Source organism: Liolophura sinensis, chromosome 13, assembly GCF_032854445.1.
Source record: "Liolophura sinensis isolate JHLJ2023 chromosome 13, CUHK_Ljap_v2, whole genome shotgun sequence".
NCBI lineage: Eukaryota > Metazoa > Mollusca > Polyplacophora > Chitonida > Chitonidae > Liolophura > Liolophura sinensis.
Window position 1 is genome coordinate 28180231 of NC_088307.1, and position 26712 is coordinate 28206942.

The 26712-nt window shown below is 40.1% G+C and overlaps 1 protein-coding gene across 1 annotated transcript; it reads left to right on the forward strand.

Annotated features, from left to right (window-relative positions):
- The first annotated feature begins 29 nt into the window (after positions 1-29).
- Positions 30-26567, forward strand: LOC135481034 (coiled-coil alpha-helical rod protein 1-like). The gene is made up of 20 exons (XM_064760964.1): positions 30-72; positions 1774-1903; positions 2357-2402; positions 6718-6972; positions 7386-7573; positions 7968-8103; positions 9742-9849; positions 10251-10303; positions 10711-10798; positions 13241-13351; positions 13779-13885; positions 14463-14575; positions 14758-14857; positions 16409-16536; positions 16726-16796; positions 19148-19265; positions 20350-20451; positions 24243-24394; positions 25277-25421; positions 25618-26567. The coding sequence occupies exons 1-20, from the start codon at positions 60-62 to the stop codon at positions 25734-25736; spliced, it is 2283 nt and encodes a 760-aa protein (XP_064617034.1). The 5' UTR covers positions 30-59; the 3' UTR covers positions 25737-26567.
- Positions 26568-26712: the final 145 nt, after the last annotated feature.

A 26712-nucleotide genomic window follows, 5' to 3' on the forward strand; every position in this document is an offset into this window, starting at 1 on the left:
GTAGTGCCGCGCACTCGTATCCTAATATGGCGGCTGGTTTGAATCCACCGAGCAAGTTCATGGATGGGAAAGGTTTTGAAACAGTTTTGTAGTTGCCAGTTATCTTTAATTTAGCTTGCACGGAACTGAGAACAATACATATTTGTGTATTGTGCTAGATTGCAATAGACATGCTGTAACAATTGTTTAGTTTCAGTTTGGAGCTAAGCTCCGACTACTCACTCAATTTTTTTGACATGTCGAAACTTGACAATGCTTGATTTGACGTTCGTGGATGTGCTCCGGTATAGTTCTTCAATTTTGCAATTATGGAACAATCAAGTAGATGTAATAGAAAGAACCGACACTCATGGAATAAACGAAATTTCATAATTGTATTTTGATTTGTAGGCTGCACACTGTACTGACAAATTATGTTCTTTTACTATGTGTTTTCTTTGTGTTTTACAATAACTGTAGGACAACGTGCCAGACTTCACAGCAGGGTTTATAAAATAAGCCACATTTAGATTGCAGACTGCGGTAACATACTTGCCACAAAATTGCATTCGAGGTCAAATTAACATCCATCCGCAGAGAGTGGCCTCGGAAGTTTGGTACTGCAGATGCTTTCCACGGTCATTAAAGGGTCAACATTTCAAACTAAGTCTTTCTACTTCACAGTTTCAGTTTTTTTGTTTTGACTACGAGCAGCTGTGAATGGGGATATCATTTCTGATGTAGAATTTCAATGAAGTGCATATTTAATGTAATATGTATGTCAACGCCAGGTTAATGCAGTTGCCGTTGAATGAAAATTAGCACCCAGCTCCCGTATACTGTGAGATCCTGCAACATTTCAGCTAATAAACTGATGACTGTCTGAAATGGGAATGTGGCTTATTGTGCATGAATATAGTTAAGTTAAGGGACAAGAAAAGTCCAAGTGGCTTAACTGAGACAACATCTCACACATGTTTGACAAGGACAGTCAGAAACCGCCACCTAAGTGATCAAAGACTGATTCTACAAATCTTTGAGGCTTATTTAAATCCATGGTTGGCATGAGTTGTGTTTAGTACAACTTTAGTGACTGGTCCGCAAAACATTAGAACCTGTATTCAAAATTAACACTGGAATGTTGTTGTTCACAAAGTTTGTTGGTGACTCGTCAAAAATCTGCTGTTTACCCCAGACACTCAAGTTCCCTTCCCAAATCAAACTGATTACCATTTTATAAGGGGAAAAGTCTTGAGTCCATATGGCATTACTAAAAAGCAATGAAATGAAATAAATTGATAAAATATGATTAGTTTATGATAATGGTGTAACAGTCATTCCAAACAGTAAAATACATGCCCTCTACATGTGCATACCTTCTTTGAGAGCTAGAAAAACTACATATGGGTGGAAAATAGATTGGATATTGGTTGGTTACCTAGGGGTGTACAGTGGGCACGTGGATGTGGCTCAGTAGTAAGTTGTTAATAACTTGCCAAAGTTTGATGGTTTACCTGTCCCTGGGCATTCTGCTTTCCTCTACAGATAAAAGTAACTGCCATAATGTATTATGTGGAAAATTCTTGGGTATGGGTATAACATTGAACAATGTCAAGTAATTAAGTAATTGGTGAATAACAGTGGTGTCCAAAAGTCTCTATCCATGCAGAGTCCTCCAACAGTTTTTCTTAGTGTGATTCAAACCATCATACAAATAAAGAATCAATATCATGTTCATTTGAATTACAACTAAATTGCAAAATGTATTTAGAGTTATTTTTTTAAACCCTGCAGGATCAAGTCGGAATATGGACCTTCTACCACCTTCAGCCTTTGAAAGCAAAAGATCAAGTGATCCTTGGAAAGAATTAGCGAAAACAACAGGAGAGTTAATTCACCTGCGGTTGGAAAACCAACAGCTGAGGTAATCATCAAGCTCTTCAGGTGCTAATGGTGTAGCAGTTAAAATGTTTGATTGTCGTTTACAGTGGGTGAAATGTTTTTCAGCATGCCATTAAAGCTCCATTGAAGTAAATAACTAAATAATAGTTTCATACACTTCAATAGGAATCAACAAACTGGTATTAACAGAAGAATGGCTTTGATGTGATGAGAAAATTTTAAATATAGACAACTAGCTCAATTTCCAAGAAAACAAAATCCTCCCCCCCCCCCAAAAAAAATGATCAAAACAATCAGTCATAATTGCTGGAAAGGTGTGTTTAATATTAAATTGTTAAAGGGAGTGGTAAGAATTATCATTATAGATGCATGATTGTATGCTTTTAGGCTTAAAATGCTTTCGTTTCACCTGGTTTTCAGATCATTTACAGTTGATATTTCAGAATTACCAGAATATAATAATTCTTCATTTCAGACAGGAGAAAAAAGCACCACAACAAGCTGTCATTTGTCCAAATGAGGTACAGTAAGACTTACATTTATTGTTTGTGTGGATTATATCATACATAGTAATCAGAAAATCCATGTACAGGATGCAAAGCTAATATTGTGGCTGCTCTCACACACAGAATTACCTCCCTTGACTTCACTCTCCCCCATTTAAATTGTGTGTTGCCTGAAAAAGCATAGTTGTGACTGTCATGACATAACTGAAGTACTTGTAGGTCCCACTTCTTGGAGATGGTACAATGGTGTTGCAGGTTGTGACAATTGTTGATAAAGTTTCCAGGCAGTAAAGTTTTTATGCCAATGTGGCACATAAAATGGCAACCATGTACGTGTAGCAAAGCCATATTTTGTGGTATAAAGTGATTTTCCCCAGACATAACCATCTGATACATTTAGTTTCTTATGTCTTATGATTAGGTTGTTTAAAAAAAATAAATTAGACCACCTTTGAATAAAGTGTGCATCATCTAAAAGACTGATGCTGATTCCAGATGTGGTTTTCATCAATTTTTTTTTCTCAGTGAATAAAACACAAATACAGATTGAAGCTCTGTGGTGAGCTTTTTTTTCTATATTGAACTGGCTGCAGCACATGGCCCGCAGTTATGTCACAGATTGTAGTTACGTGCTAAACATACCATGAGATTGAGTGCCTTGAACTGGCTGCAGCACACTGTCCACAGTGACATCATGGATTCTTATAGGTGCTTAACATACTATGAGATTGAGTGCATTGAACTGGCTGGAGCACACTGTCCACAGTGACATCACAATGTCTAGTTAAGTGCTAAACATACCATGAGATTGAGTGCCTTGAACTGGCTGCAGCACACTGTCCACAGTGACATCATGGATTCTAGTTAGGTGCTTAACATACTATGAGATTGAGTGCCTTGAACTGGCTGGAGCACACTGTCCACAGTGACATCACGGATTCTAGTTACATGTAGGTGCTAAACATGCTATGAGATTGAGTGCATTGAACTGGCTGCAGCACACTGTCCACAGTGACATTACAGATTCTAGTTAGGTGCTAAACATACTGTGAGAATGAGTGTATTCAGCTAGCTGCAGCACACTGCTCATAGTGACATCACAATGTCTAGTTAGGTTCTAAACATGCTATGAGATTGAGTGCATTGAACTGGCTGCAGCACACTGTCCACAGTGACATCACAGATTCTAGTTAGGTTCTAAACATACTATGAGATTGAGTGCATTGAACTGGCTGCAGCACACTGTCCACAGTGACGTCACGGATTCTAATTAGGTGCTAAACATACTATGAGATTGAGTGCATTGAACTGGCTGCAGCACACTGTCCACAGTGACATCACAGATTCTAGTTAGGTTCTAAACATACTATGAGATTGAGTGCATTGAACTGGCTGCAGCACACTGTCCACAGTGACATCACAGATTCTAGTTAGGTGCTAAACATACTATGAGATTGAGTGCATTGAACTGGCTGCAGCACACTGTCCACAGTGACATCACGGATTCTAGTTAGGTGCTTAACATACTCTGAGATTGAGTGCATTGAACTGGCTGCAGCACACTGTCCACAGTGACATCACAGATTCTAGTTAGGTTCTAAACATACTATGAGATTGAGTGCATTGAACTGGCTGCAGCACACTGTCCACAGTGACATCACAGATTCTAATTAGGTGCTAAACATACTATGAGATTGAGTGCATTGAACTGGCTGCAGCACACTGTCCACAGTGACATCACAGATTCTAGTTAGGTTCTAAACATACTATGAGATTGAGTGCATTGAACTGGCTGGAGCACACTGTCCGCAATGACATCACAGATTCTAATTAGGTGCTAAACATACTATGAGATTGAGTGCATTGAACTGGCTGCAGCACACTGTCCACGGTGACATCACGGATTCTAGTTAGGTGCTAAACATACTATGAGATTGAGTGCATTGAACTGGCTGCAGCACACTGTCCACAGTGACATCACAGATTCTAGTTAGGTGCTAAATATACTGTGAGATTGAGTGCATTGAACTGGCTGCAGCACACTACCCACAGTGACATCACAGATTCCAGTTACATGTAGGTGCTAAGCATACCATGAGATTGAGTGCTATACATATATTTCCATGTGTACATGTGGTACTACATTTATTTGTATTTTATGTGGAAATGTATTAAGAAGGACATGTTTAAAGACTATTCAAACATTGTTGATGTCACTATGCTTAAGCCCTGTTCAATATCTCCAAGATGTGCATTGTATAAATTCAATATTTTCTATTTTTTAACGTTTTATTTTTTGAAAAAATGAAATGGCCTGTTTTGGATGATGCAGAGTTTATCTAAAGGGGCTCTGTTCTTTAAGTTTAACCCTTCCACCAGTATGGCATGCACTCAGAACTCCCTGTATTTGTGGAAATCTGTACATCACTGTCCATATGTAGAGAGGTTTACTACATTTTATACGTTCAAAATTGTGAAAGCCTCCACCTCGAAGTCAAGAGACCTGGGATCACACCTGAGGTGGGTCATACTGGAGACTTAAAAGTGAAAGACAGCACCTGACTAATGTTTATGTATCTTTTCATGTATCTTAAACGGCCATTAAATATTTTTTAGATTGTTTTCAACCCAGTAAAAGTTTAATGAATCTTCACCTTGACACAGCTTCTGCATGTCTCCATTATGGATGGCAAGGTGACGTAACTTTTACTCTAGTTCTCTGACGTTTATCTATGACAGATAAAAGTTGTGGACTGCGACGATGAAGGCCCAAGTGATAAATATAGTTTTCTTGGAAACTGAACCAACTGGAGGGATACTTCTTCCGTTACTTGAACTGTTGATATAGCAGTCTACTATCATATACAACGATCTCCAATGACCCTTAGCCTAGCTGCAGTTTCAATAGCCCAGCTGCAGATGCACGGTATTCCTTGTTCAGGCCATAGCCTCCTAAGGGGTTGTGCTGGTGATTTTGACCCCAATTAAATGTTTACAAAATTACAGTAGGATTGTTGTACACCTAGAGTCAAGCTCAGTCCTGAAACAAATGTAAATAAATCTAAGTACGACTGAGGCGGATCTAGGCATTTGTGTGTTGCTGGATTTTATGCTTCAGTTTTGTAGTGGTGCTTTCTGAGATGAAAGCAGTGCTGACCTAGTTATCTTGGACGTACGAGAAATCACCTTTGCTTGAACACCGCGTTTATATAATAAACATTGAGAATCTATCACGTAGTTTTCCTGTGAAGAATAACAATTGAATATTTCAGTCAGCTTTCATGTACAGTGGCAGTCACACGTAAATCAGATAAGTTAATGTAGGATTGTGGAAAAAATTCACCCCTTTTATGCAAGAAAGACGAAGGAGCAAAATTTAAATTCTTCAGTTATAGTAAATTCAGAGAAAAAAAATTATGTCAAGATTTTTAAAAAATTTAAGCGTTGTCTGGTGAGATGCCGTCTTCTCAATCATTCCCATAAACCCTTCGGCAATCCTTAATGAATTTTTGCACTGATTTGAATGTTTGTTATTCAGAAATTGCTGTCTAAATGCAAAAATTAATGACAAAAAATGTATTTGAGGAGATGAATGTGGTTTGGAGACGTATGCTACTGTCTGTCATAATTTGTGATATATTACATGGCTTGTAAATCAACTGATTTTGCATCTGTGGTGGTCCATAAATGATACTGACCTGCCCCACAACACCTTGTAAAATCTAAATTGTTGTAAGAGAATCTCAGAATGATGTCTTATGCAGCAGTTTTGTCTTATCATGTGTCACTCCATGGAGTGAATGGGTCACAGCTTATGCAGCACAATCTGATTGCAGCATGTTTGATTGGATAAAATTCTCAAGATGACTGCCTTGACTTATCCCAGCTATTTGTGCAGTATTGACATTTTGTTTTACATGTTATTCCGTGAAGTCTCATTAAAATAATAAAGTATGATACGAATTAGAAAGCTTGAGGATCATGCATTTGATTGTATATGTTTTAGCCAGGTTCTCTGTTGTCCTTTAAAAAATGGTACTTGTTGATGCCTCAGCACTGAGGGCTTAGAGCAAGGAAACAGGACTGGTTGGCCCAGTGTCAGTATAATATTACTGGGTCATGTGTAAGGTTTGGTGTCATGGGCATAATAATTTAATGGCGTCAGCACTTTGAGGCATGGACTCGCCCTGCCACAAGAAGACTCCTCCACATCATAGCATGTGACTGAAACATGGTTATGTACAACATAAAACCCGAGAGTGCTATGTACCTGGCATAATCTACAGTCATGTAAAACCATGTGTATTTACTGAACTCTTCTGATGTGAAGGCCATCCGAGCTCGGGTAGACTTGTACAAGTCAAGGGACGACAAGACCACCAGCCGTCATTTAGATGAGCTCATTCAGAGACAGGCAGCAGAGATCGCTCAGTTGAAGGAGGAAGTGCGCACACTGCAAGCAGATCATAAACAGGAGGTTGTAGAGCTGGAGAAAGAGATTGCCGTGAAGGAAAGACAGCACTTACAGGCCATGGCCTCGGTGGAGACAGAGCTGAAAACAAGGGCAGATAACTATGAGTATCAGGTGAGAAAATATGCAGTGTGGGAAAATTAAGTTCTCTTTACATAGTGTGCTGTAAATAGCAGAAATGCATATTTCCATCATTTATGTGTCTGATTTGAAATAAAATGTTTGAGGCTTTTTAATTTCAAGAGCATTTGAGATTTTTGTGAGAATGGCTTGTATTCTCATGTAAGAGTTTTTTTGGAAGTTTGATAAATTTCTTATCCCAAAAACTTAAAAGAATATCAAAAGTATCATTTTAAGCCTTTATGAGCATCCGAAAGTGCAGTTTTCTGTTTTCAAAGAAGTTCATCTTTGTATGAAGATAACTTGGAAATGATGACACTTGTCATGACGTATGGACAAAAAAACAAGACTCCATCACACAAACTTACGGTTGCTTTTTTGGGGGGGGGGGGGGCGCTAATTGATAGGTGGACAGACTGAGCTCAGCCCACCAGGAAGAGGTGGAGGAGTTGACAGACAGATTGGACAAGTTAACCTCAGAGCTCGAGACCACGCGGACGTCCTTTGGGCAGAAAGTTTCGGAGCTCCAGGCTCAGCTACAGAGTGTCACAGAGACGAGTTGTAGCAGGATCGAGGAGTTAGAGAAGTCACAACGGTAAACTTTATAGCATGGTTCCTGTCCGTACAGGTCCATTAAATGGAGATATCTCCTTTAAATAGACGTACTGTATACACCATCTCAAAGGTCATTTTGTTCTGACTCCAATGTTTTTTTTTTTTACATTGAATAAAATGCGTAGAACATTTGGATTCTATGGTGGACGATTTGAACCACATTGAGCAGGCTATACCTGTTGTAGCAGGTATACTCTAGTAACAAGCCTCAGATGTGAGTGTGGCTTATTCTTTGGAAAAAATATTATTTGTGGGCCTGAAAGTTGTCTTGTTTTGTGAAGCTTTTTGAGGATGAACTCATTTATCTACCGTGCCTTCATACATGTAGTGTAGGAGATAGACAAGAACCTGTAGGTTATATGTTTGCTTTCTAGAACTAAAGATGAATTGATTGTCAAACTGGAGAATCAGTTGAGCTCTCTGAAGAGGTACATTGGGGAGTGTGAGAGGGGACCTTTACCTGAGGAAGTGTGGAAGAAGGAGAGGGCTATGCTGGAAAAAAAACAAAAGGTGAGTTGTCTGAAGAGGTACATTGGGGAGTATGGGAGGGGACCTTTGTCTGAGGGAGTGTGGGGAAAGGAGAGGGCTATGTTGGAAAAGAAACAAAAGGTGAGTTGTCTGAAGTACATTGGGGAGTATGAGAAAGGACCTTTACCTGAGGAAGTGTGGAATAGGGAGAGGGTTATGTTGGAAAAGAAACAAAAGGTGAGTTGTCCAAAGAGGTACATTGAGGAGTGTGTTTGAGGAAGTGTGGAAGAAGGAGGGGGTTGAACTGGAAAAGAAACAAAAGGTGAGTTGTCCGAAGAGGTACATTGAGGAGTGTGTGTGAGGAAGTGTGGAAGAAGGAGGGGGTTGAGCTGGAAAAGAAACAAAAGGTGAGTTGTCCAAAGAGGTACATTGAGGAGTGTGGGTGAGGAAGTGTGGAAGAAGGAGGGGGTTGAGCTGGAAAAGAAACAAAAGGTGAGTTGTCCGAAGAGGTACATTGAGGAGTGTGGGTGAGGAAGTGTGGAAGAAGGAGGGGGTTGAGCTGGATAAGAAACAAAAGGTGAATTGTCCGAAGATATACATTGAGGAGTGTGTGTGAGGAAGTGTGGAAGAAGGAGGGGGTTGAGCTGGAAAAGAAACAAATGGTGAGTTTTCCAAAGAGGTACATTGAGGAGTGTGGGTGAGGAAGTGTGGAAGAAGGAGGGGGTTGAGCTGGAAAAGAAACAAAAGGTGAGTTGTCCGAAGAGGTACATTGAGGAGTGTGTGTGAGGAAGTGTGGAAGAAGGAGGGGGTTGAGCTGGAAAAGAAACAAATGGTGAGTTTTCCAAAGAGGTACATTGAGGAGTGTGGGTGAGGAAGTGTGGAAGAAGGAGGGGGTTGAGCTGGAAAAGAAACGAAAGGTGAGTTGTCCGAAGAGGTACATTGAGGAGTGTGTGTGAGGAAGTGTGGAAGGAGGGGGTTGAGCTGGAAAAGAAACAAATGGTGAGTTTTCCAAAGAGGTACATTGAGGAGTGTGGGTGAGGAAGTGTGGAAGAAGGAGGGGGTTGAGCTGGAAAAGAAACAAATGGTGAGTTTTCCAAAGAGGTACATTGAGGAGTGTGGGTGAGGAAGTGTGGAAGAAGGAGGGGGTTGAGCTGGAAAAGAAACAAAAGGTGAGTTGTCCGAAGAGGTACATTGAGGAGTGTGTGTGAGGAAGTGTGGAAGAAGGAGGGGGTTGAGCTGGAAAAGAAACAAATGGTGAGTTTTCCAAAGAGGTACATTGAGGAGTGTGGGTGAGGAAGTGTGGAAGAAGGAGGGGGTTGAGCTGGAAAAGAAACGAAAGGTGAGTTGTCCGAAGAGGTACATTGAGGAGTGTGTGTGAGGAAGTGTGGAAGGAGGGGGTTGAGCTGGAAAAGAAACAAATGGTGAGTTTTCCAAAGAGGTACATTGAGGAGTGTGGGTGAGGAAGTGTGGAAGAAGGAGGGGGTTGAGCTGGAAAAGAAACAAATAGTGAGGTCTGAAGAGGTATGAAATATTCTCGAGTATGGCGTTAAAGCCTCTGTTGTATGTCTAGAGGATCAAAGTGCATGTAACCCACACATGGTATTTTCTCTGCCTGATGTGTTTTATGTTTGCTCTGTATTGGGGTGAAATTAGTAAGTTGTCTATTTTTGATTCCTTCAGGAACTGTCTACTGAGAAGGAAAGCCTACTGTCGACTGTTCAGCTGCTAAACATCCGCCTGTCTGCTGCCAATGACATTCTCACCCTGCAAGAGAAAGAACTATCCAAGGTAGGACTGGAACTAGGGAATGAATGGATCAGTGTCCGCATTTGTCAAGCAACTTGAAACTCGAGTCGTCAATTGCAAGTATTTAAAACAAACTCAGCACCAGAAAAGAACTCAAATTGGGGTTGTTACATTGTTTTAGAGTAAAGAATCATTGTTCAGCTTTTAAACTCCCTGAAGCAATTTCTCGTGTGAAATGTTCTCACAGTGGAGTGATCTCCCTTTGTGATATGACATGCCATTGTACACATGTACAAGTAGTTGAGGAGAAGTGATTGTTAATGAGTCTTTGTTGCATCTGTATTCACTTACGGAATCCACTCAAAAAAACCTAATACTTTTATCTTTTTTATAATTTTCATAATTTTTTTTTTACATGTCTGTTGTTTTTGTTTTCATGGCAGTCAAAGGTCGAAAGTGTTGATAAATCCAAGCTGGAGACATTTCTGCTGACAAGGTATGTACCTGTGTACATGGAAATAGTTGTCTGTAACATGTTTTAATGAATGTTACATGAACATTACTTGATTGTTATATGAATGTTACGTGTATGTTATTTGAATGTTACCTGAACGTTACATGTATGTTACCTGAATGTTACATGAATGTACTTAAATGTTACATGAATGTTACTTGAATGTTACATGTATGTTACCTGAATGTTACATGAACGTTACATCAAGGTTACTTGAATGTTACATGAATGTTACTTGAATGTTACGTGAACGTTACATGAACATGTGTATACCAAGTACTGGAAGTCACAACTCACAAAATACATAAATATTTATTTATTTAATATTATAGGTAAAGATCAGCACCTAGTACATGCAGTTATACTTACTTTTGTATGTTAACATTTAGGTGGAGAGAGAAAGTGTTTGCTCTTATGGTTCAACAAAGGTCAGCTGATATTGTGTCCAAGAAAGATTTCCAGAACTGGAAAGAAAAGGTACTTGTTTGTTGAGAACTAATTTTTGAGAACCCAAATCGGACAGATCTTTCATTTACAGGTTGTAGTCAGATTTGCTAATGGCGCTACATGCATCTTGATTTAGCTGACAGTCAGATTTGCTAACGGTGCTACATGCATCCTGATTTTTCTGACAGACAGATTTGCTGACGGCGCTACATGCATCCTGATTTATCTGACGGGGAGATTTGCTAACGGCATCCAGATTTAGCTGACAGTCAGATTTGCTAACGGCGCTACATGCATCCAGATTTATCTGACAGTCAGATTTGCTAACGGCACTACATGTATCCTGATTTAGCTGACAGACAGATTTGCTAACGGCGCTACATGCATCCAGATTTAGCTGACAGACAGATTTGCTAATGGCACTACATGCATCCTGATTTAGCTGACAGAGAGATTTGCTGAAGGCACTACATGCATCCTGATTTAGCTGACTGAGAGATTTGCTAACGGCACTAGATGCATCCTGGTTTAGCTGACAGACAGATTTGCTAATGGCTATACATGCATCCTGATTTAGCTGACAGGCAGATTTCCTAACGGCACTACATGCATCCTGATTTAGCTGACAGACACATATGCAAACGGCACTACATGCATCTTGATTAGCTGACAGACAGATTTGCTAACGGTGCTATATGCATCCTGATTTAGCTGACAGACAGATTTGCTAATGGCACTACATGCATCACGATTTAGCTGACAGACAGATTTGCTAACGGCACTACATGCATCCTGATTTAGCTGACCGTCAGATTTGCTTACGGCACTACATGCATCCTGATTTAGCTGACAGACAGATTTGATAACGGTACCACAAACATCCTGATTTTGCTGACAGATTGTTGGGTAAATGCCCTAAAATCTCACCAAAAAATGAGCATTTATAGAAGCTTATCAGTATTCTAATACATAACTTTAGGAGCTGAAACTTCTAACAAACATTTAACATATATGGTTAAGATACATGTACTTGTCTCTGTATAAAATTGCATGCAAATTTATCCTTGCTGTTTAAAGCGGATGGAAAAAATTTTGTAGGTTGGGTGTGGAAAAACTGATCATTTCCTTATCCGAGGCCGCTGGTATACTCTGGGCCCTCCAAATGTCTCAATTTATCAACTTACTACTCTTATAAAAGTGAAATAACGAAGAACCTCTACCAATCAATCAGTCAATCAGTCAGTGGTCCCTTTGCATTGTTTTAATGGTATTGTTGAATAATTCTACACCAGTGACGACTAATAAATTACAATTAGGGTAAATGACTTAAGATTTTAATTTTAATGCAGTGTTCGTTCATTTGATGATGTATGTGTTTAGTGGTAATTGTGTTTTTCAGACGTGAATAGACTTTGTGGTGGAGGTGTGGGCTGTTGAGTGGTAATTGTGTTTTTCAGACGTGAATAGACTTTGTGGTGGAGGTGTGGGCTGTTGAGTGGTAATTGTGTTTTTCAGACGTGAATAGACTTTGTGGTGGAGGTGTGGGCTGTTGAGTGGTAATTGTGTTTTTCAGACGTGAATAGACTTTGTGGTGGAGGTGTGGGCTGTTGAGTGGTAATTGTGTTTTTCAGACGTGAATAGACTTTGTGGTGGAGGTGTGGGCTGTTGAGTGGTAATTGTGTTTTTCAGACGTGAATAGACTTTGTGGTGGAGGTGTGGGCTGTTGAGTGGTAATTGTGTTTTTCAGACGTGAATAGACTTTGTGGTGGAGGTGTGGGCTGTTGAGTGGTAATTGTGTTTTTCAGACGTGAATAGACTTTGTGGTGGAGGTGTGGGCTGTTGAGTGGTAATTGTGTTTTTCAGACGTGAATAGACTTTGTGGTGGAGGTGTGGGCTGTTGAGTGGTAATTGTGTTTTTCAGACATGAATAGACTTTGTGGTGGAGGTGTGGGCTGTTGAGTGGTAATTGTGTTTTTCAGACGTGAATAGACTTTGTGGTGGAGGTGTGGGCTGTTGAGTGGTAATTGTGTTTTTCAGACGTGAATAGACTTTGTGGTGGAGGTGTGGGCTGTTGAGTGGTAATTGTGTTTTTCAGACGTGAATAGACTTTGTGGTGGAGGTGTGGGCTGTGTGTTGACATTAACATCTTTATGTTTGCATTTTTGTTTGCTTGCATTTCCAGTCTAAAACTCCACCTTTTTATGGACTCTTAACCATGATATAAATCGAACCTTGTGTAGTTTTGTAAGATAAATGACATGTTTGACCAAAGTTTTGATCCAAGACTAAGCTACCCATGTGACCGAATCCTGTTTGATGTTTCACAGACAGGTGGTAGAGGTTTGTTTGGAGAAAGTGCGATCACATCCTTGAGCACCAAAATTAGCTTCTGACCTTTGTTTGCCTTGAGAAATGCACTTCATATGCTCAAATATTACAGCAGTTTAGAAAGAGTTGTTTTAATTCTCTCAGATAAAGAAGCTTGAGGTTGATCTAGCATCTGAGAAGACACGGGCAGAAGTCTTGACGTGTTCCTTATCTGACAGAGACGCTCAACTAGAGATGGAGAGGAAACAGAACCAGGTAATTTTAGTGTGTAGTGTATGTATAACCTGTGAAAACAAAGACATGTGTACACAGTGTGTAGAATTCAAGTTGGGAATCTCCTAGAGCAGAGCCAATTTGCGTTTCTTATGTGATGTTAAGTGGCATGTTCAAATAATGTCCAGATCAGCTCCATGTACAGCTGTTTTTGTGATTGCATGACTGAAAGAGAATCTGCAGCAATGTAGGTGTAAACTAGCTGGAAACATCACTGTCATCAAATGTGGATTATAACAAAGAAATAATTTACTGGTCTTCCAGCAACTTACAGTTGGCCAAGGGTTTCCCCCCGGGCTCTGCCCGTTTTTCTTCCCATCATAAAGCGAAAGACGTAAGACACCAATGAAATACATGTATATAAATTTTAATAAATGAATTACTATTGTTTTGTGGGTTTATCATGAAGCTACTGCAGGAAGACTTGACTAATGCTCAGCAGATCGCCATTGCTCTGGATGACCAACTCAGTGACTGTAATCAGCAGATAGAGGGACTGAAACAGGCGTTAATCAAGTAAGTCCACAACTGAAACAGGCCTTAGTCAAGTAAGTCCACAACTGAAACAGGCGTTAGTCAAGTAGGTCCACAACTGAAACACACGTTAGCCAAGTAAGTCCACATCTGAAAAAGGCATTAGTGAAGTAAGTCCATAACTGAAACAGGCATTAGTCAAGTATGTCCACAACTGAAAGAGGCATTAGTCAAGAATTCCACAACTAAAAGAAGCGTTAGTCAAGTATGTCCACAACTGAAAGAGGCATTAGTCAAGTAAAACTACAGCTGAAACTGGCGCTAGTTCAGTAAGTCCATAGCTCAAACAGTCATTGGTCAGATAAGCCCACAAATCAAACTGGCATTGGATAAAAAAGTCCAAAGCCAAGCACCGTACAAAGATTTCAAGGGGTGAGTTAAGTAAATCCACAGCTAAAACGTCAAACTTATCATTACCAGATCACATGAGTGAAGTAAATATACAACTTTCATCTGGAAGCACAAGTGGATCCTTAACATGTGAAAATGGGATATTGTTTGTTTGTATTCACTTTGATTGTGATTGTGATTTTCATTCCACTGTTTCATTATGTCACAGTTTTGGTCAGTTCTTCAGCGAGACAGCCACCACCACCCAGCATTCCATGAATGTTTTGAAGACATATGGACAGAGGGTTACCTTTGCCACAGGACGTCTGGAAATGCTACAAGGTGTGTATCACCTCTGTCACTTTTAATACCTCGTTCCTAATCTTACTGTATAATACACAGCTTACAAAGATTATGAAGCCTAGTGTTACAGGAATTAGTGACTCTTACAAACGGCCTCAAAAGAAAATCCATTTTTTATGTTTGTTGGTACAACTGTCCTTTTTTGCGTATTATGTTTTCAGCCCAGTTCGCTCGTAAGGAAGCACTTCTGAGGTCTCAAATAGAGCAGGGCAGGAAGACACCGGCAGAGAGAGACACCTCACCCCCACCTACAGAGGACAGGTAAGGAGTGTGAAATGAGGGGTAGGAACACGTAAGCCATTGGTACAAACTGGTGAAACTTTGAATCGTGTTTGGTTTTGCGAATGTTTAAGAATCAGTCATGTTATGGTGAGACTGATTTTAGGTGACAAGCTAATTTCAATAATCTGAGACAAAAAATGTGAAAGAAGAGCCTATTATTATCACTATTCTGATGGGGAATTTTAAATTAAAAGTTGAAATGCCTGGATGGGGAAAGTTATTTTTCCAGGAAAATTTATTTATTTGATTTGGTGTTTTATGCCGTACTCAAGAATATTTCACTTATACGACGGTGACCAGCATTATGGTAGGTGGAAACCAGGCAGAGCCCGGGAGAAACCCACGACCATCTGCAGGCTGCTGACAGACCTTCCCACGTACGGCCTCCAGGAAAATGAGGGGAGGATTGTGGTTAGGCTCATAATTGTCTTTACAATACATGCACTGTGGACTAGTCTGTGTGCAGACTACAGAACCAGCCTGAGCTTTACATATACTGTACATGTGATACTACTACTCTGTGTGCAGACTACAAAACCAGCCTGAGCTTTACATATACTGTACATGTGATATTACTAGTCTGTGTGCAGACTACAGAACCAGCCTGAGCTTTACATATACCGTACATGTAATGCTACTAGTCTGTGTGCAGACTACAGAACCAGCCTGAGCTTTACATATACCGTACATGTAATGCTACTAGTCTGTGTGCAGACTACAGAACCAGCCTGAGCTTTTCATATACTGTACATGTAATGCTACTAGTCTGTGTGCAGACTACAAAACCAGCCTGAGCTTTACATATACTGTACATGTGATATTACTAGTCTGTGTGCAGACTACAGAACCAGCCTGAGCTTTACATATACTTTACATGTGATACTACTAGTCTGTGTGCAGACTACAGAACCAGCCTGAGCTTTACATATACTGTACATGTAATACTACTAGTCTGTGTGCAGACTACAAAACCAGCGTTAGCTTTACATATACTGTACATGTAATACTACTAGTCTGTGTGCAGACTACAGAACCAACCTGAGCTTTACATATACTGTACATGTGATACTACTAGTCTGTGTGCAGACTACAGAACCAGCTTGAGCTTTACATATACTGTACATGTGATATTACTAGTCTGTGTGCAGACTACAGAACCAGCTTGAGCTTTACATATACTGTACATGTGATACTACTAGTCTGTGTGCAGACTACAGAACCAGCCTGAGCTTTACATATACTGTACATGTAATATGCTGACTTACTAAAATATTTATTCCAAATAGCCTGGAAAAAGTGAATTTTGGGCCAGAAAGATCATGAAAAAAACCTGGAGACTTTCAATAAAATGGTAGTTTCGAGTTGGAACTCTTTTGTTGTCAAAGATAAAAACAATCATACTGTGTCATGTGACTTTTGAAAATTGTTTTGTTGACATTAATTGACTAATCACTTGCCTCACCTTTGACCTCGAAACTCGTATATTATGGTGTTTGAGCCCTGTATGAAAAATGTTTACTTTGGTTGCAGATTAAGTGCCACTTCCCACTTACAAGAGGAGCTTGATGCTGTGACAAGAGAACGAGATACGCTTGCTGCTCAGATACGAGAAGACGCTCTAATGTTGGAGACAAGATTGGCCTCCTGCAGACAGGAAGGTATAAAAGCTGACCACCGAACAGTTTGATGTCAGCAGAATCTTAAATGTGAAGATTTCATATATTTGAGAGTGTAAAATTTGAGGGAGAAAAAATAAAATAATTCATGTAAATTCCTGATATTTGAAGACTCAACAGTTTTCTTTCTCAGCAGTTCGTGCAACATTTTGTGTTTTGCTGTATTTTCAGTTCAGTCTGATATAGCCAATCTTCGCAGTTCTGTGGTTGCCTTGGAGATGTCGCTTCAGGAGAGGTCAGAGGTGAGGACGAGCAAGTGCAATGATGTGGTTATTTAAACACAGATTTGAGTCCATTTCAACAAAATGTGCCAAATACATGTGCATATTGTTTAGTGTGAAGTGATATGCGACAAGGGAGGCCACTCTGTTGTTGTATCATGCCATCTTAAGTCCTGTGCATTAATCATAAATATTTTTCATGTGAGAGGTGAAGAAGCATGGGTTTTCATTTGCACCTTTTTATGAGAATTGTATTTATCATGTTCAGTCTTCTCTGTGCAATATTCTATTCATAATTTATTTTTTTTACCATACTGTGATTTGGTGACAAGTTTAAGCAATGTTTTAGGCTGTAAGCCTTCACATACTTGTGTATATGGAGTCACGTCACACATGAGGTTGTGTATGATGTCGTGTTGTTGAGTGACGTGAGAACTGTTAAATTGGACTGGAGCTCACATTTGAATGTCATAAAACAAGATGTTTCCTTTTGATGTCGTGATGTCAGGGTGTGTAAAAACAAAAGTGATATCTAACTCTAGCCAGTGAGATATCCGTTTTATCAGTGAAGGAAATCCTGACATTTCACCTTTATATACATAATAAATTTCTTTCCCAGCTTTTTGGAATATATAGGTATGAGTATGTTGTTCATTAGATGGACTAACCATGTGAGAAAATAGAAACTAAATATTCTTGCAACAATCACTTGTATATACTAGCTAAAAAGAGCAGACCAGGTGTACCAAAAATTAGAAGAAATAGGGTATTTTTGTGTTGTGTTTTCTTAGAATTGAGGATGACTGTTTATGACACCCATGCATATGACATTGTCTGATTAATTAGTGGCATGTAATGTCAGTGTACATGTAAGTTTGTCTTTTGTTTTCCCAGAAATATACATGAGCATCCTTATTCTTTTGCATACTGACACAGCCTTGTCTTACGTGTGTCTTTCTCAGATATGTGCACCATTGTTATGGACATCAGAAACCTTGTCCCTGAAATCCATTGTGTACATGACTTTGTCTGATGTTTTCCCAGAAATCCATTGTGTACATGACTTTGCCTCATGTTTTCCCTGAAATCCATTGTGTACATGACTTTGTCTGATGTTTTCCCAGAAATCCATTGTGTACATGACGTTGTCTGATGTTTTCCCAGAAATCCATTGTGTACATGACTTTGTTTGATATTTTCCCTGAAATCCATTGTGTACATGACTTTGTCTGATGTTTTCCCAGAAATCCATTGTGTACATGACTTTGTCTCATGTTTTCCCTGAAATCCATTGTGTACATGACTTTGCCTCATGTTTTCCCTGAAATCCATTGTGTACATGACTTTGTCTGATGTTTTCCCTGAAATCCATTGTGTACATGACTTTGTCTGATGTTTTCCCTGAAATCCATTGTGTACATGACTTTGTCTGATGTTTTCCCAGGAATCCATTGTGTACATGACTTTGTCTGATGTTTTCCCTGAAATCCATTGTGTACATGACTTTATCTGATGTTTTCCCAGAAATCCATTGTGTACATGACTTTGTCTGATGTTTTCCCTGAAATCCATTGTGTACATGACTTTGTCTGATGTTTTCCCAGAAATCCATTGTGTACATGACGTTGTCTTGTGTTTTCCCTGAAATCCATTGTGTACATGACTTTGTCTGATGTTTTCCCAGAAATCTATTGTGTACATGACTTTGTCTTGTGTTTTCCCAGAAATCCATTGTGTACATGACTTTGTCTGATGTTTTCCCAGAAATCCATTGTGTACATGACTTTGTGTTGTGTTTTCCCTTAAATCCATTATGTACATGACTTTGTCTAATGTTTTCCCAGAAATCTTTTGTGTACATGACTTTGTCTTGTGTTTTCCCTGAAATCCATTGTGTACATGACTTTGTCTGATGTTTTCCCTGAAATCCATTGTGTACATGACTTTGTCTGATGTTTTCCCAGAAATCCATTGTGTACATGACTTTGTCTGATGTTTTCCCTGAAATCCATTGTGTACATGACTTTGCCTCATGTTTTCCCTGAAATCCATTGTGTACATGACTTTGTATGATGTTTTCCCAGAAATCCATTGTGTACATGACGTTGTCTCATGTTTTCCCAGAAATCCATTGTGTACATGACTTTGCCTCATGTTTTCCCAGAAATCCATTGTGTACATGACTTTGACTTGTGTTTTCTCAGAAATCCATTGTGTTCATGACTTTGTCTGATGTTTTCCCTTAAATCCATTGTGTACATGACTTTGTCTGATGTTTTCCCTTAAATCCATTGTGTACATGACTTTGTGTTGTATTTTCTCAGAAATCCATTATGTACATGACTTTATCTTTTTTTTTGTGTTTTTTTCAGAAGTGCGTGTTTCTTAGTGAGAGGGTGGAGACGCTGGAGGGAGAGTTAGAGGAAAGCAGGGACAGCCTGGAGGAGTTGAGGACGGAACTTGGTAAACAACAACTCTCTGCTCAGCAAGGTACCAGCACTGACAAACTGTGTTTATCACTAGTCATTATATCTTATTTTCGTTTATTAGCCAGCACCAGTGCCTTACCTTTCTCGTGTATATTCTGCCCACTTTTTATCCCCTACTGGTGCTGTACACTGCTGGTTTTACACCTGTCATCCATTAGCCCATCTTGAAACAGTTTTCCGGACTTGAATGGTAAAATGGAATGCTTGAATTGAAACATGATACACAACTTTGACTCGACGACTTACAGATCAGGTGCCATCAACAAAATTATTTGCCGTTTTGTTCAGTTTTGGAATTTCCACAATTTTACACACCTTTTTGGGTCATGCCTCCTGGCATTAAATTGAAACCTTACACAAAGGCTTCAAAACAAGGTGATTGTTTTTTTCCCATTTTGGCCAGAGTTATGACCGTCTTTGTTCTGTTGTTAACTTTGACATACATGTAGCTATTATTCCACCTGTGTCTCACATGTATTGTATGTGTACCTGTAGAGTTGCAGTCATTTCACTCCTTAGCTTTTCATAACTAATGAACTGGACTGTTCAGATTTATCAAGATTTAAGCCCCAGTATTAACTTTCATCCAGAGTAAAACTTCAGTCCAGGGCAACCCTTTAGTCCAGGGTAAATCTTCAGTCCAGAGTAAAGCTTCAGTCCAGGCTAATCCTTTAGCCCAGAGTAAAGCTTCAGTGCCTTAGTCCAGAGTAAAACTTCAGTCCAGGCTAAACGGTTAGTCCAGGGTAAAGCTTCAGTCCAGGCTAAACCTTTAGCCCAGAGTAAAGCTTCAGTGCCTTAGTCCAGAGTAAATGTTCAGTCCAGAGTAAAGCGTCAGTCCAGGGTAAACCTTTAATCCAGAGTAAAAGTTTCAATCCTGGGTAAACCTTTAGACCATAGTAAAGCTTCAGTGCCTTAGTCCAGTGTACAGCTTCAGTCCAGAGTAAATTATTTTTGGGCTAAGTGCAAAATTGAGGACTTGCTTTAAATCTGGTATTAAGTGTTAGACAGATTTGAGCAACCTGCTCCTGACCTCTGATGTGCCCTGTTTAATGTGTTGTGTAACACTTGGCAGATTTACCTTGTAGCCCTGAAGACACGAGAAGACGAGCTAGTGGCAGAGTTTACAGACCGGATGGCTGGCCTAGAGCGCAGTGTGAACGATGCAAAGAGAGAACATGCCAAAGCAGGTAAGACTAGTTTCCTGTCTGGTACTGTAATGTCAGTGTCAACCATGATGTGGGAAAGCAGGTAAGACTAGTTTCCTGTCTGGTACTGTAAGGTCAGTGTCAACCATGATGTGGGAAAGCAGGTGAGACTAACTTCCTGTCTGGTACTGTAATGTCAGTGTCAACCATGATGTGGGAAAGCAGGTAAGACTAGTTTCCTGTCTGGTACTGTAATGTCAGTGTCTACCATGATGTGGGAAAGCAGGTAAGACTAGTTTCCTGTCTGGTACTGTAATATCAGTGTCAACCATGATGTGGGAAAGCAGGTGAGACTATCTTCCTGTCTGGTACTGTAATATCAGTGTCAACCATGATGTGGGATTTAAGCGAGTTTACATTCATGTACAGCTGTATATAGTCGTGCTTGTATATACCAAAGACTGTAAAAATGGTCCTTGTGCTGCCTGGCTTGTCACTCAGCACTCGGCACTGAGAGGTGAGAGCAAGAAAGTGGGACTGGTTGACCTGGTGTCAGTATAATGTGATTAGATGGGGTGTCATGTCTGGTGTCTTTGGCATGATACTTCAGTGGCAGCAGCACTTTGGTGGCATGGACCTGCCCAGCCACAATAAGACACAATGCATGACACATTGAAGGACTCCTCATCATCATTAAGTACAATGTAAAACCCCAACCATACATACTTCCCTTTAACTGTTTTAATAGCTCACACTACTTTTGACCAGTGTCAAGTTTTTCTTTTCCCCACCAGATTTTTTTTTTCACACCAGGTTTTTTTTTCACACACAAACCTGATCACCATGAGATAGGTGAAATAGTGTTGACCAGGGCATAAAATACCAATAAATTAATCAAAATATTGGTTATTGGATTTTCTTTAAAAATAGCTTATACGGTAAATAACCTATAGTTTCGCCCTTGGACTCGGAAAGTGTATCCCAGGATTCATTGCGTTGATTGTGGACAGTTCATGAATTTAATAAACAAGCTCAAGCTTCACTGAGCAGTTAGTCTATGCTGCCACTACCAAGAGATCATGTGTTCCTCAGTTTTAATCACAATGATTTTTAGTACATGAACATCGCAACAGGTTGATTTGTTTTATTATCGTTATTTTGTGATAAATAGGAATTTGGGAGAAAATCTGGAGATTCACCATGACTACCCAGTACCTTTATGTATGTGGAGTGTCATGGCAAATATCTGTGTTTAAACTACGGGGCACTCCTTATACAAAGCTGCAGCAGAATTTAACATACCCTGAATCAATGCATGCATACTAGGCCTACCAGCAGACGAGATGAAGATGTCAAACTGTGACTAAAGCGACACCTACACACGTGTGTTTGCACCGCAGCAGCTAAACATTTCTTGTTCATTCTGGCGTAGTTTGAAAGACTGTCGGCTTCTGCCTATATTTTGTAAACGTAAATACTTCATTTACTTAATACTTAATCAAGTCCCCTCAGATGAAATTTTAGTCATACAGATTGGTTTATCTACATGTAGATACAAACCACTTACAATCACAGGACTTGAAATTTTCATGTGTCTACCCATCAATCACGTGTTTTTTTGCTTGCAAAATGCAAAACAGTAGTCGTATCAGTCATTGGCAACACCTAAATCACATCTGGGCAAAACTGTATACAGGAAATCATTAAACATTTTGTATAGAAAGGCTGTGCTGGTGGTGTGTAAACCCCTAATGTGATAACAACTCAAACAAATCAAGGTGATATAGGTGCAGTGGTACTATGAGATGAATGGCTTAGTTAACCCACAGTTGAGCCATGGGGAGATAGCACACAGAAATTCAGGTATCCTTGTTTAAGGTATCTACAATTGCATACTGCTGTAATTCCGTATACATGTACATGTATACATACAGTATCATATATATATATCCCAGGTAAAGTCCAACATAGGATACACAATGTAAGCACCTTTATTGTTGTTCCGAGATGTTAATGGGAAGCCATTCTGATGCTATCTGACAAATATACATCTCGACCAGTATTTATAGACGTGCAGGGCAAATCACGTGACAGCGGTATACCGATCAATGTTTGGTGCAATCATGACGAACTTGGCAACGCAAGAACTACTTATGTAAACAATGACAAATTCTAGGAACATCAGAAGACACCGGGTGGATCTTTCTGCGGTGCAAAGGGACTTCCTTCACTAGGATCCAAGTACCCTGATAACACAGGGTTGCACCTTTTGTTTAGCTTCACATTTCCACTCAATAGTACATCAATCCATAGCCACAGAACAGCGTAGTGGTATGGAATGGTCTGATCATATAATGACACTTCAATAATTATACAAGATTAAAACAGTAACTATGGTTAGTTAATAACATACACACACAGTCAAAATGCTATTTCAGTGCTGTTGTACACATGTAATAAACCTACTTTGATAGAAAGCACTTGATGACGTGTTTGAATGTTCCCGCTATCCAAAGGACCGCGAAACTTCCAAAAGTAGTGTTTCTACGCAAAGTTATGCAAGTAGTACCTAGCCTTATCTGCATGAAATACAATGAAATATGCTCAGACAATAACAACCAAAATTACATTATGTTATTGAGCATAAACAAGAACATTACAGCACAGTAAAATGTCAGAAGATGGCTAAAATACTTTACAAGTCTAGTCACATGACTAGCAGGGTTGGCGCAGGAAAAGATGGCAGCCGCAACATTTACAAAAGGTCTTATATGGATTACTGGTACGCAGGGGCAAATGCAGGGGTTAATACATGTGTCACAGCATTATTTGGATTCCAGGTAAGTTCAGTAAGTTATACAGTAAATTCCTTGCCGACATAGGAAGCTATACCCTGCAGCAAAAGGTAAGGAAAAGTACATCATAATGAACACATGTTCAGTACAGGTGATGTCAACATTGGCAGTGAAATAGCTATGCTTGCATGCATTTAGGTACATTCGTGGTTTACAACAGCAATATAAAAATACATTTCACCATCCCATCCCAACCTAGAATTATATTTTACACTACTTTCTTCGGTTTCATTCATGGGTATCTTTAGAGATGTACATGTATGACCTGCACATCTCATTGTCAGTGATTTGACCCTGTGTGGCAAGGATTAGCAACGAAAGCTACTACATGTAAGTGCAATGCAGGGTAATGAAATAGGCAAGGGGGAGGAGGGGGGGGGGGGGTTCTAATCAATTGAACATGAGTAACTCACCGTACTTGACTATCCACTGTTCAGCCTCATGAAGTACATTGGAGTCTACATGGGTTTGATACTCGACAACAAACTGCAAACAAAGATAAAAGAAAGCTGTTATCAGTACAGCTAGATTATATTTACCAAGCGATTGTATTATCCATAGCCTATCAGGAACCACAAATTTGATGGACTACATCAGCCTGATGTCTGCTGATACATGCATGATGTCTGCTGATACATGCATGAAGTCTGTTGATACATGCATGGCGTCCGTTGATACATGCGTGGCGTCCGCTGACACCTGCATGGCGATCGCTGACACATGCATGGCATTGACTGACACATGCATGGTGCCCGTTGATACATGCATGATGCCCGTTGACACATGCATGATGCCCGTTGACACATGCATGGCACCCGTTGACACATGCATGGCGTCCATTGACACATGCATGATGTCCATTAGATGCATGCTTATTGCAAGTAAAGAAAACTTACCAGCGAACTGTCGAGGAGAGCGAAATATCAGGTGTGAAAATTTCTACTCCCCCTTGACTGGTGATGGTCTTATTTGTTGTAGTTGTGACATTGCGCCAAGTTCAGCGCCAGGCGTCACGCGACCGGGAGCGCCTAGAGGAGACTGCGCAGCTGAGAGAGGAGCACTATGGCCGCCAGGTTGAGGCCCTACAGCAACAGCTGAGAGCAGTGGAGAAGGAACGCAATGTGATGATGGTAAGAAGCAGGCGCATGAACATTTTTGGGGGCGGGTAGGGAGTGGGTTGTGGCTCAGTGGTAAGATTACCATGAGAGACTTGAGGGCACAAGTTCTAAGCCAACCTTGCACAAGGAATTTCTGGACTCGCCCTTGGAGACAGGAAGCAGAAGTCGGTGATCATGCTTCGGTTTGCGCAGTCCTAATTTGGTTAAATGCCATACTGTCGCATATGGGAAAGCTCATCATTAAACTTTCAAAAGGTTGTGGGTTAAGGAAAAATAAGTAAAATAGCAGTACATAGGGAATGAGTTACATTAAAAAAAAATTGTACACAATGGTTGTTAGTTCAGCCTAGTGGGACTCAGGATGAGAAAGCACAGCAGGTTTTAATACTAAGGCAAAGTGGAGTGTATCGTGTTGACTGAGGGATCATTATCTAACACAGTATGAACTTATGGTCATATAAAATGTGAGTGGGGCCGGGTCATACAAGAGACTTTCAAAATGGTACATGTACTTTTCGTTGCCTAGCATGGCGCTCAGCACTGAGAGGTTAGAGCAAGGAAGCAGGGCTGGTTGGCACGGTGTCAGCATAATGTGACTTGGTGGGGTGTTACGGCTGGTGTCCTTGGCATGATGCTTCAGTGGTGACAGCACTTTGGTGGCATTTGCTCACCTGGCCACAAGAAGTCACAGAATTTACACACATGCCGAATGACTCCCATTACTCATATAACCAAAATGTTGTTATGTTTGACGTAAAAGCCCAAGCATGCATGCATATATTTTAAGTTGTGGTGGAAATTCCTAAATGTAGACTTTTCTCTATTTTCTGGACTTTTCCTAATCTGATATGTACAATACCTAAAATAATGTTTTAACCTTTATTATACCACAAGACAACATTACGCCAGGAAGGTCTGCTGAGTGGTGTAAAACAGCAGAGAGAGAACCCTGTAATACTGGAGGACTCCGCTGAGCAGACAACAGAGACCAAACAAGAAGAAGCACTTCCTGGTGACCAGCCTAAAGAAACGGGGGCAGGTAATTCATAGTTTTGGTCTAGAAGAGGGTCAGAAATTCAACTTGGACTTGTATTAAACAAAGCATTTCACAGATTGATTTCCTGTTGAATTTAAGGCTGGGATACTCCTGTTGGTTTACAATTTCTTCTTGTCATTAAGAGAATTGCCCATTTCTGGAGAACGGGAAACTGAAAATTATATGCATGTTATTGCAGGGGCCTTGGATGAACCACTAAGTGCTGTGTTAGAAGATCTTCAGAGTTTGACAGCTGCTGTGATGGAAGAGGAAAACAATGACAGCGATATAGACTCATCTGATGACACAAACAAGTGATGTCTTAACTATTGAGTTTGTTAGAAGACCTTGAGAGTTTGACAGTCGCTGTGATGTGAGAGGAAAACAATGACACAAACCAATGATGTCTTAACTATGGAGTTTGTTAGAAGACCTTGAGAGTTTGACAGTCACTGTGATGGGAGAGGAAAACAGTGACACAGACCAATGACGTCTTAACTATGGAGTTTGTTAGAAGACCTTGAGAGTTTGACAGTCACTGTGATGTGAGAGGAAAACAATGACACAAACCAGTGATGTCTTAAATATGGAGTTCGTTAGAAGACCTTGAGAGTTTGACAGTCACTGTGATGTGAGAGGAAAACAATGACAGAAACCAGTGACACCTGACACTATGTGCTGTGTTAGAAGACCTTGAGAGTTTGACAGTCACTGTGATGTGAAAGGAAAACAATGACACAAACCAGTGATGTCTTAACTATGGAGTTCGTTAGAAGACCTTGAGAGTTTGACAGTCACTGTGATGTGAGAGGAAAACAATGACAGAAACCAGTGACACCTAACACTATGTGCTGTGTTAGAAGACCTTGAGAGTTTGACAGTCACTGTGATGTGAGAGGAAAACAATGACACAAACCAGTGATGTCTTAACTATGGAGTTCGTTAGAAGACCTTGAGAGTTTGACAGTCACTGTGATGTGAGAGGAAAACAATAACACAAACCAGTGATGTCTTAACTATGGAGTTCGTTAGAAGACCTTAAGAGTTTGACAGTCACTGTGATGGGAGAGGAAAACAGTGACACGAACCAGTGACATCTGACACTATGTAATGTGTTAGAAGACCTTGAGAGTTTGACAGTAATTGTGATGTGAGAGAACAGTGACACAAACCAGTGACACCTGACACTATGTACTGTGTTAGAAGACCTTTAGAGTTCAACAGTCACTGTGATGTGAGAGGAGAACAGTGACACAAACCAGTGACACCTGACACTATGTGCTGTGTTAGAAGA